General features: G+C 33.8%; 1 protein-coding gene across 2 annotated transcripts; it reads left to right on the forward strand.

Annotated features, from left to right (window-relative positions):
* Positions 1 to 1,169: 1,169 nt before the first annotated feature.
* LOC121375289 (glycine-rich protein 2-like) lies at positions 1,170 to 12,170 on the forward strand. Of its 2 annotated transcripts, none has more exons than XM_041502664.1 (9): positions 1,170 to 1,422; positions 3,323 to 3,378; positions 4,398 to 4,506; positions 5,666 to 5,684; positions 5,887 to 5,927; positions 7,117 to 7,147; positions 8,059 to 8,105; positions 10,314 to 10,391; positions 10,863 to 12,170. In XM_041502664.1, the coding sequence occupies exons 1-9, from the start codon at positions 1,269 to 1,271 to the stop codon at positions 10,964 to 10,966; spliced, it is 639 nt and encodes a 212-aa protein (XP_041358598.1). In that variant the 5' UTR covers positions 1,170 to 1,268; the 3' UTR covers positions 10,967 to 12,170. The 2 variants fall into 2 exon arrangements, with proteins under 2 accessions (XP_041358598.1, XP_041358599.1); XM_041502665.1 differs by having other exon boundaries at positions 8,059 to 8,102.
* Positions 12,171 to 12,536: the final 366 nt, after the last annotated feature.

Raw genomic sequence — 12,536 nt, forward strand, 5'->3', positions numbered from 1 at the left:
AAAATGGTCACAGTGGGGTTTTGTCCATTTTTCTCATTTATTGATGGGGTTATGTCCGAGTGGGGTTTTTTCCAGTGGGGTTATGTCTGGGTGGGTTTTTTTCCAGTGGGGTTTTATCCTGGATTCATGTTTAATACATGCAAATTGTCTTTTAGATACTTTTAGCGAATAGTCTCTTATAAGTCAGTACATAGTGGTTCATTACTATTTTATAATTTATATTGCTTGTATTTCTATGCTAAATTTTATTCTGTTGTAACGAGGTGTCTTTAATAAAGTATCTGTCTGTATATCCAATGTAAGTAATGCATTTCACTTATGTTGTCGTTGTATACTCAGAGATATAACCATCCCAGAGATAACCAACCTCACTTCAGAGACTGTTCATAATCGTGTACCATCATCAAAATCCTTGGTATATTCATATCTAACCAATCTGTGTTTTATTTTGTATAGGAATAAGTTGTGGGACAACGAAAGTTAAAGGTGTTACAATTATATATATATATATATATATATATATATATATATATATATATATATATATATATATATATATACAACAATATATATATATATATATATATATATATATATATACAAACAATATATATATATATATATATATATATATATATATATACAACAATATATATATATATATATATATATATATATATATATATATATATATATATATATATATATATATATATATATATATATATATACAACAATATATATATATATATATTAAATACAATACTTTTTTATAATTTTAAAACTGTAATATGAATAAAAAAAAATACATTTGTTATTGATAAAAACAAGTATTAGTCGATGAGAATTAATTGCCAGAAAACGCTAAACTTGCCGCTTGGGAATGACTGATTATTCTTTTGTTTATATAACCAGATGGCTTGGGACTTAGCTGGAACAGGGATCTGCTAGACAATACCTAAACAGCGTTGGGTGTAAATTATATGTGAATTGCAGGACTCTTGTTTAAAAACAATAACAACAAACCCCGAGTGACACTTCTTTATTGATTGCACGAATTTTGAGATATTATGACAGATGGAGCCACCAATGAGTTTAGTCCCTGAGAAATCACGTGACGGTCTTAATCATTACAACAAAGCACTTGTAGTTTAGCATCAAATAGTTCTGATGCGGGAGGAAACCACCAGTGCTAGACCCAAGAAGAGACACAACAACAACGTCTCTGTTCTGCATATAATCGCACGTGCCTGTACTCGCGCAAAGTAATGGAGGGCAGAGGTTTCACTGGTGGATTTTCTGGACGAGGTAGAGGTGGTGGTACAACTCCAGAAAGATCAGATTGGCGTTCACGCGAATATGGAGACTCGGGAAATTCTACATCTTTCTATATTGAACAAAAAGATGTTGGCCGGATCATTGGTAAAAAAAAAAAAATATCAGCCATTTTCTTATTTTATTTTCGCGTCCATGTTTTTCATCTTGACAATCTTGTTCGTTAACCATTTTCTTTTGTTATATGTTAATTTTTCAGTTAGTTTTGCGGTATTATGGTAGTTATGAATGTGTTAAAACTCTTTCATGTGATTTTATAAACCATATTATAAAAATGTCTTTGTTGCTGGACAAAGTATGTTTGCGCGGTAATTGGGTCATGTGAACTACCGAAACGTGGTGAACCACAACGAACCGGTCGGTAGTAGTTAGGGAGAATAATTTACTTTCTAGCTTTTAAAAAAAAGATAAATGAAGTGGAGGCAATCTTACCCAAGTTCTACAGAAAGAAAATGGGTTAGGGTTGAGAAAATTGTACAGTAATGACAAGTCGTTAATTCTTCCTGTGTTAAATTTGCTCCAAAAGCACTGCCAGAAAATCCAAAATGTAATTTTTTTTAATAAAATAGAAAATTATTATCCAGACCAATGTATATATATCCTAAAACAAGTTTAAAAAAAAATTAGTTGAGAAATGGTCTTGATAAAGAATTTAACCATGAAGTTAGTTTAGTTTTAGGAGGGGGAACCACAACCTTGGAATAGAAATACAGCACCATAGTATAGCAAATCTTCTCTCCACCCCCCCCCCCCCCCACCCCACCCTCGAGCATATTTTCATTTGTCAGAACAAATGGACAAGTGCTTATTTTAAACACTGCCCATACCCTGTCAACTCCAGTTGCATTCAGCTCACACATTGTAAATATTCAAATTCATAGCGCCATAACCACTTTACTGACACATAGGCGATTTCTAGAGCAAACCCTGTGTACTGCTTTGGCATGTCCAGTCACTCACATTGGTGTCTGAAATTCCACCTGTGTGTGTGTGCTTTGCTGCCAGGAGTTGCTGTAACTGTTAATTGCTCCCCATAGTCTGAACCATAGGTGGCCATTGCGCAATATGATTTAGTGAAATAAGAGTACATTTGCCAGTCATAGATTTTTTAACATAGCAGACTAATACAAATGTTTTGATGTAATTCAGTGGCCAGATATACAGGGATTGTATGGGTCCTGGAAAGTCATGTAATTTTCATTTGGGTCATGGTTAATCTATTCTTAATGATTTATGACAACACCACCCATTGTTTTGATGGGGATGCAGTGAACTCGTATGAACGGAAAACTCGTATGGAAAAAATAACGGTGAACTCGTATGGGGATGTATGGTTATGCAGATAAACTTTGATATTTCTCTTAAATGTGTATTTTGACACTTGTTTTGTATACATGCTTCTTATTTATGTCACCATCAGTCAACTATTTGCGTGTCAATGACAGTCACCTATTTTCGTGTCACCCGTATGTTCAAAGTATGTTTAATTTATTATGTAACAAACATCCAATGAATAATAAATAGCGGGCTAGCAGATTTGTCGAACTCTGCATAAAAACTACACACACGTTCTTGAAGTTGCTATATAGTATACGGTATTGGATATATCAGTTTGTAATTTCCATACGAGTTTATACAAACTTAATAACTCACTGGTTACGAGAACTATATTCACGTAACCGAACAATCGGTTACCTAAGATTTTGAAATATTGTCCCCTGGGCATGGTAAACAGTTAAAACACCATTTCAGGGCAAACATGAATACATTCTAGCAACAGTTTCAAAATAAGCACATGCATGCTACATGTTGTGGTCAAAAACAGTTTTAAATATGCATTTTAAAACGTACTGTATCAAACTACTTAACGCAAAAATACTTCATTTTGTGTCAGGCAAATTTACTGCTAATTAAGTTTGTGATTGTCAAAGCTTCGGCCACTTATTTCCAGGCTTATGTGCAAAATTTTTTACTATTTATTTTTCAGGAAAAGGTGGTTCAAAAATAAGGGATCTGCAAAATGAAAGTGGTGCAAATATAAAGGTATGTTTAGTCTTTCTACCACTGCAAAAGTTGCCATGAAATTGAACTGCTTCAAAACAGAAATATTTTGTCTGACAAAAATAACTGTCAAAGCTCAAACAATTTCAAATTTGTACTGGACAAAGTCTGTCACAGGCCACATATTTCCAGGCTTTTTATGTGTGGTCTATGCAACTTGTGTTAAGTTAAATAATTCAGAAGTTGGCCTATCTATGTATTGTGTGCTTACTGAAGTTATTCTATATTTCCTTTCAAATTATTGTTCATCAAAGATTTGACAATATGCACATAATAAACAAGTTAATAAAATTTTACTAAATAATAGTAATAATCAGATATGTCAGAGGGACTATACTAAAGAGGCTTAAAAACACTGACATTAGGGGTTGGAGTGGGGTAAGTATATTCATATTTACAAAATAGACTTAACTGCAACATTTGACAATTTTTGTTTTTCACTAGCCGTCGGGCATGGCAATTGTAGTTATTTACTAGCCCAACATTTAATATCACTAGTAGCCACGGGAGTGAGGCTACCATAATCTAGAAGCCCTGATAATACTTTACTAAAATTATGTGTGATATCTGGGGTACTTGTGGGAAAATATTGTGAATAAATCTATGGAGCAAATATCGAAAATCCTAAAAATAGCAATTATTTTGCTAAATTAAAGTAACATTTGCCCCTTGTTTTTAAAGTTCCCAATTGAAAAAATAAATCCATGTTGTAACTGGCACATTTTTCTGAATGTTGACGTTTAGTAATGTGAATTTTAAGGTGCTACCTAGAGGCAAGCTCTGTTGCAGTGTCTGGTGTCAAAATCCCCCCCAAACTAAACTTGACAACCCCTACACCTATAAACATCTCTCATCAGTCTAGACCCCCACCATACTAAAATTCCTGCACATTCTGTGTTATTAAAATGGTAACCGTGAATAAGTCTATATTTAACCTTGGTGTGTTTATCAGTTTCACTTGGTGTTTTTGTTTGTCAAAAAATTTAATTGTATTTTTGCAGGTGTACAGCAGAGACGTTCAGCGAGGGGAACAAGTGAAAGTTGAGATCACAGGGAATCAAGACTGCCAACTGAGAGCAAAAGACTTGATTGATAATATTACTCTCAATAGTAAGCACTACTATATCTCTTTGATTTGAATGTTTCTACTTTATGAATTAGGCTACCTTTCTATTAGTGTGGTTTACCCACATGGCTAGCATATTTCCACAGTTCTTCGGAGACTGTTCCTTCCATGAACGTCGTTAATTAAACGGCCATGTTTTTCTATTTTGTTTCTTACTGCAAATTGAAACATGTCATTGCTAAATGTGGATAATGCATTGCTGATTAAATGATACAGAAAGCCACATTTGATCAAATCAAGATTTGAACTATTTAATAGACGAGAGCTAACACCTGTGAAAAGGACAGATTTTGTAAACATGAACTAATAAGTAGATTGCTTTCTGTAATCTAGTGCGGGAACTTCAGTTTTGATAGTTAAAAATATCAATATTTTCATGTCGACCAAAAGCGGAAAAATTAGTAATCCCCTCAAAGTGACATAATTTTATGGATTCCATGTGCTGTTTAAGCCACACAACTGGACAAAAAAAAATGATACATGGTGTACTTTTTTGCTGCACACCTAACACCCATGGATGTCAATGCATTTGATTTTTACTGCTTGGCAGCAGAAATAGCTGCATGGTTAAAATACCAAGGAAAAGGGAGTCTCACTGTCATTAATCATTTTATTTGTAGCACCAGTTGTATATGTTGTCCATTTTTAATGGTCAATATATATTTTGAAAAATTATCTTGAACAGGGTTAGCTCTGCCACTCCCCAAATTTGCCAATTGTAAATTTTAGGAACAATTGGTGAATGTTATTTTAATATGGCGAAAAAAAATTACCGTAAATCCATGATTAGAGACTAGTTCTCGGAGTATTACTGCTGTTACAGTACAACAAATATAGTTAGGAATACACATAATTTATTTCTTTTCGTCCTTAAAATACTCCATGTTCTGTAATAATGTAATTTTCTGCGTGAAATAGATGTCAAACACATTTAAATGTATGCTTGGTATAACTGCTAATCGCAGACCTTATATCATCATTTGGCTAAAGGTTTTGCACAGCCGGGGCTAGCCCTGCTTGAAGTAGAGATTATTTATAGCTACAGTAGATTATAAAAACCCAAGTTATTTACTGTATGTCAATTATAAATTGTAACTGGTTGTTGCATTGTGATACTGACATTTTTATTCAATTTCTTTTCAGGTGATGGATTTGGTGACAGGTTCGTAACATTTTTATTTTAACTATTTTACAAAGGTCTTTCAAATAATTGATAAACATTTTGTCATTCTGGAAAAGATAGCCTTTTTTTGTTATGTTACTATTACATTGTCATTTGTTAATTCTAAGTTGTGAATCATAAATGTATCGTTAATGTTTTAACATTTTTAACAAATATATATTTTGTTTATGTAATATTTCAGGCCATACGGAGGTGATCGAGGAGGAGGAGGAGGAGGAGGAGGTAAAACATTTTTATTACATTTTGCTTGCCTTGCACAATCTGTTTCTTTTTTATAATTTTGTTTACAAAGGGATGTTCTTAACTTGTAGCATACATTTTGCATGACTGGCATAGGGGAAATTTTCATGATTCACGTTGCATCTAAAATTAATAACAGTATCTTAAATGTTTTGTTAATTTTACATCCACATTTACCTATTACCTATTACTACATTGCAAAGTTTTAAGTAACCAATATTTTTATGGTTTATTAAAAAATATTTGACTGGATTTAGCCAATTGCTAATTTTTATCTAATGTAGTTAAATTTATATTTGCCTCATAAAAATATTTTTAATTTAAAGGAAATGCTCTACATATCTGAAAATTGTCTAAATTCTTTCCAGTGAGAACTCTGGAAGATTGCTGGTTGACTTTAACAAACATTAGTATGCAGTTTATGACCATAAAAATGTTGATATTTGACTATTCATTAACAATTTTAATTATTTGTACTTGGTTTTTATAAATAATGCACCAGTAAATATTTAACAGTATCCATCCACCCTCCTACAAGACATTGAAAATATGACAACATTGTCAATGTCATTCTTTTTAAGTGCAGTGTGTCCGGTAGACGCAGAAAGTGTCTGTCCGTTGGGCCGCATACTACAGAATTATTGGCCAGCATCTCTCAAAGCTGTTTGTAACTTGTTCCTCTTTGTTTGTATCAAGATCATGCATGTTCTTAATTGAGGTAAGTTGCACCTCGGTGTGATACTTGCAATTCACATTTCAGCAACGTCTGTGCAAAAGCTGATATTGTTTTCCATTTATTTAAACAAAATTTATACCAAGACTTGATGGCAGTTTAGGAATGAGAATCTGTCAAGATTTGGCACCGAATTTATAGTCATCGGCAACTATGGGAAAACTCAATATTTAATGATTTTAGAATATGAGAATATTGGTCATTAAATTATTTGATTGTGCATGAGATTTAATTGACATAAATTACTATAAATTAGGTGCCATTAATGACTGGTGCTTTTTAATCTATAATTTTTTTATGTCCTTCAAGAACCGTGCATTATATCTGAAGCAAATTGCTTTTGCCAAAACCTTTCTGAATTGCTGAGTGCATCATTTATGCAGCTTTGTAAATGGAGTGGTTTAAACAAAACAATAATTTTTGTTAATTTCTTTTCAGGTTATGGCTACAGTAATGGAGATGATTACAGGTTTGTAGTTTGCATTCTTTTTAATTTTAGATCATAACTCACACCTTTGTCATTATCCCCTCCCGGTAATTTGTCAAAAGGATTGCGTCTCAACAATACATACATAGGAATTGGTTCATGGCATCTTCATTGAGTTTGCATTTTGCCAATCTGCATCAAAGGTCATGGTCACTATTAATAAAATTAGAAATGCAATCATCACTCTGACTTTATAATTTTCATGAAACCTTACCTAGGAATAAGATCAGGACATCGGTAAGAGTTCACATTTCGGCTCTACTGGGTCCATGGTCTAGGTTACTAAATATATATTGTCATTGATCAAGACTTCATTTCTCATTTAGTTTTGGAGATGTGAAATTGTTGGGTCTCTATAGAGAGATATATTGCTTTAGTACTCTAGAATACTTGTTCGTCCGAGTTAATGGCCAGTATCTCCATCTTGGCATGATTGGTGGTACAGGTATATATGTGAAAGATAGATTTAGTTTTTTCTCGAAATTACAATACTCAACTGTATAATTAACTTCTGTAATCGTGAAGTTGCAAGTTTTAATTTCTGAATGTCTACAGGTCACAACGTAACCATTTTGCAGCTAGTATACATTTAATTTAGCGTAACACAAGTGAACAGAAAGGCAGTTCGTGTGAAATCTTGTGCCCTGGGGAAGGTGGTGTGTCGCATACTATTACTAGGTCACTGTGACCTACTTTTCACATTCTACTGCATGTAAATCCTAGTCTGGACCATATTTTGCATACAGGACCATCAAACCTCACATGTACAGACAACTTGGGATGGCGGTGTGTCATATCTAGTTCATAATTAGAATTGAAACATACTCATAACATTCATTAATATCTATGATGGGCGTGTCATGTATCTCACCGGTACTCTTTGTTTATTTCAGAGGTGGCGGAGGTGGTTATGGTAGACGTGGCGGCGGTGGTGGTGGTGGTGAGTATTGATAACCAGTTTATTTGTTTTTGTGACTAGCAGCCATTTGTAAACAGGGTTGAAAATTAACATGAAAACCATGGTCACAAGCAGGGCCAGTTGAAGAAAAATCTTAATGGCCCTTCTCAAATTCAACTAGCCCTCCAATTTAACTAGACAGCGAAAATCAAAACTATAATTTTCTTTGAATAACAATAATAACCATGCCTATAGTGTTTTTGCGTCAAAAGGAAAACTATGAATTGGCATATAACTTCATAATGAATAATGTTAACATTCATATTTGAAATATTAAGTTTTAAACCCAAATTACCTTTAAGTGATACAGATTAGATATAATTTTTAATACAGGTGTAAAGAAAAATGCTACAATAGCCAAGTTATGCAACTTCACTTGCATTGTCTCTGAAGTAATCTATAATGCAATGCAAAGAGACGAAAGCCTTAAATGGTAGAACTGCACATGTTTTAATAAATTAGTCGGGGAGTGGCTTTCCTCTTTATGGCGATGCAAAAGGGATGAACTCCATTAAAACATTTCCTCGGGAGTGGCTGTCCTATAGACAAGGCACTAGATAAAGAAAGACATGTTTTATTTAATGATGCTCAACACATTTTATTTACGGTTATATGGCGGAATCACCCACTATTTTGCCAAATACCCATTTGACTGCATTGTGCAGAGATACAGCCTTGATCTTGTATTGTGGTTTTGTTGTTCAGATTACCTTGGATGTTCTATCAATTGCCTTAACCTTTAGACTACTGGATTAATTTTTAACAAAAACCACGTTGAGTGGGTACAAGTTTATAATTTTTACTCACATATATTCACTTAAATGTTTCATAAATACATGAAATAAAGTTCATAAATATATGAATCGGTAAGTATTATTTTCGTGTCTTTTTTTGTAATTTTTATTATTTTAGATCGGCTAATGGTGATTAAAATTAGGCAAAAAATCGAAAAAGTTGCGTTTACTTACGGGCATTTGTGGCCAGCTGTCCAGTATTTATGTCCATTATTCCCGATAACAGTGGTTTTCTGATCAGAATTTTTTTTAAAACTCGAACTACGATTCATATTGCAATATTTGGTAATTTTCGTTGTTGGTAAAACGATCAAAGTTATTATCAAATTAGCTGTTACAATCAGCTATCGATCCCTGAAAATTACCGCGACGTGCCGCCATTGTTGTCAAGCGAAAATACTTGCCGAAAACCACTTTTTGAACTCAAAATTTCAAGGTATTTTCAATTGAAAAAATCAAAACAAAAACCACCATTTTGAAAACAAATCTTTTTTCTTTAATTATATTTCCGTTTCCGGTGAGTGTCGTGTGCAAAACGGCGGGAAATATGAATTGGGGAATGCACTGTATACAGTGCACAGTATATCGACTGACGTGACGTCGGGCGAGATATCTCGCCTGCAGTAGTCAGAAGGTTAAAACCTGTATCATAAAAGATTTAACCTATGCAGTTATATAAATATTATTTTTTATTATTATTTACACTGAAAGAAAAGTTATTTCAGATGGTATGGGTTTACAATTTGATTAATGTTTTATATATGAATTTTATATTTACATGCCAATTAATTGACTTTTGGAATAATCCATGTAGTAATGGAACATTTCATTGTTAGGATTAATTTGTACCATAACATTTAATAATGTCAAAAAGTAAGTCAACTAGATAATTATGGCATATCGAGTCCCATTACAATAAGTGTTAAAAAACAATTTCAATTCCTGCCAGAACTGTTGTTCGCGCCAGCAGAGACCGCAGTGTGTTTTGCCACACTGGTCATTCAATTCAGTTTTAGTGCGTTCCTTTTTCAACTGGTAGTACAATAATCGACGGTCACTCAACGGGCTATCTTTGTAAAATTCACCCTAAGCCAATAATGGTCGCCACAGGTGACCGGGCAACTGCTAATTTTCAACCCTGTGTAAATATTACTACCATAACAGAACTGTATACATTGGAAAATTACAATGTTAGTACCCTAGTCCATTGTTGATGCTTGTACATTTTCATAGGAGACAAATGAATTGTATTATTAACATGGTCAATTTTAAAATTTAATTCTGTGATCTGTGACTGTATTGACTGTTAAACAAGTGACCTAGAACAAGGAAATGGTAGTATAGCCACTCGGTACATTGCTTAAATTAAAACTAACCCAATATTTTTTTATTGCAGGTGGAGGAAGCAGAGCGTGCTATAAATGTGGAGAGGAGGGGCACATATCCCGAGATTGCCCTGATGGAGGTTCTAGAGGTATGCGTTGATCAATTATTGCCTCATTTTACCACTTGATTTACATATCACGTCATAATGTGTTTTGGTCCTTGGGCCAAGTTATTCATCAGTACATATAGTTACGGATAGTTTTTATCATTTGGATGTCTGGTTTGCTTAAAATTTATGTATGATTGCATTTTCACTTTCAGTGGCGTCTTGACGCCATTTAGATGTACAATAGTTATGTTTAGTTACGTGTTTGTAGGTTTTTGTTGTGGGTTAATGTTTAGTTTGTTTTTGTATTGCTATAAATGTTAATTACGCGACTTAGATTGCACTGTACAAATTTCAGACATTGCTACACAATTTAAAAACATTGCATAATATATCAGCATCTGTATGCTTGACTATTACTTGATGGGTCTGTTTCACTATTCAGTACAATGTTAGTTGACTGACAAGTTCACTATGGCTAATTTATGCTTAAAACCTTTGTTTTTCTTTAAGGTGGTGGAGGTGGTGGTGGAGGTGGAGGTGGAGGAAGTCGATCATGCTACAAGTGCGGTGAGGAAGGACACATTTCACGCGACTGTCCAGACAATGCTTATTGATCGTGTAGACTGTGCATTGATTGGATAATTGGATTTATCAATACAAATGAAACTCACCTACCGATTGCTAGACTTTATTGTGCACTGGTTTGATTACCAGTTTTATCATTACTTCAGTGAAAAATAAAAACAATGTGTATCGTGATCGAACTGAATTTGATTTTCATAAGTAACTACAGTACTTGTCCCTTTGTTCAGTTCAAAATTGGTCAGTGACAAGGCAATAGTTTGTAAGGACCCCACTTAATACTTAGATCCTGGAAACAAACTCTGTTGGAATATTGAAATGGCATTGCATTAGTTGTGTTGTATTAACAGATCTCCATCCTTGGCGCCATTTGCTTTCCATAATGTTTGAGACTTGTAAAGTAATCCATGTACTTTGTGAAACTTGACATTTTCTGCGAGTTGTATACAATAAGTGGATATGCGTTGCACCTGTGTAAAGGAACCTGTTCGAAATGGATGGCCTGTGTTGTGGCAGTGTTGGTTACCTATTTACATGTACTGGGATACGAGTTGGAATACACATGGCATCTTTTATGAATCTGTTACCCCTACTTAATAAAACGCAAATGTTTTCAGTTGCTAGCTGTTGATACTTCGCAAAGCTCAAATTGTGGATTGGGACGCATTCTGTTGCTTCTCAAATTTTAATCTATTGATAATAGCAAGGCTGTTTAAGAAATTAGTTTTCCTCCTGAGACTTGTAATGGAACTTTTTAACAATGTGTAATGCTCGAGATAAATGTGTATAAAAGCTTATGATTTTTATTATCACTTTGGAAAGTTAGTGATTTTTTATGTATGTGGAATGCTCTCCAAAATGAGATGAAAGTAAAACCTGCATTCGAAATAGATTTTCATGAAGCACATTATGAATTTAAGTGATATTTTTTACCTGCTCCATGTTGCGAGCCTTGCAAGATGTTACGAGACTTTACCAATAGATTTCAATGAATGTAGTAGTTCGCATTTGTCACGGTGTACCTGGCTCCTACAATGTATTTCCAGTATGTAGCACATTTTAGGGTACACGTAAGTGTAAACTTTATTTGGAAATAATACTTCGAGATGTGTCCATTATTCTATGTGCTGATGATGTAACATGATGATTGTGGCTAACTTAACATAACGTGAATACAAATACCTGTTTAAATAACGTGAATACAAATGCCTGTTTAATAAAATTGCGTACAACCAAGTGATTAATCTGTTGTTAATTTGATTCATTATTAATGGAGAACAGTCGTATTTGCAAATGCTTGTTCTTTTAGGACAGTTGAGGGAAAAGATATTTCTTTTTGTATTGGTTTAAATAAGGTTCGGGACTGGTAAAGCTTGATGGGTGGTAGGTGGGCAGGCCTCCCAGACCTATATTTCCTTGAACAAATTTTTATAGGATCCTATAAAACTCCTTTATTGAGATTCATTTCCTATATTCGACTCGATTGCTTTGCCAAAATGCCGATGAATAAAATGTTTCCTAGTTATATTCAGTGAAATTATCCTGGATATCAAAATGGACTGCTGGCAAGCCTTGGTATATATTTGTAAATGGGGTTAAAAA

Source organism: Gigantopelta aegis, chromosome 6 (assembly GCF_016097555.1).
Source record: "Gigantopelta aegis isolate Gae_Host chromosome 6, Gae_host_genome, whole genome shotgun sequence".
In the NCBI taxonomy this organism is placed as follows: Eukaryota; Metazoa; Mollusca; class Gastropoda; order Neomphalida; family Peltospiridae; genus Gigantopelta; species Gigantopelta aegis.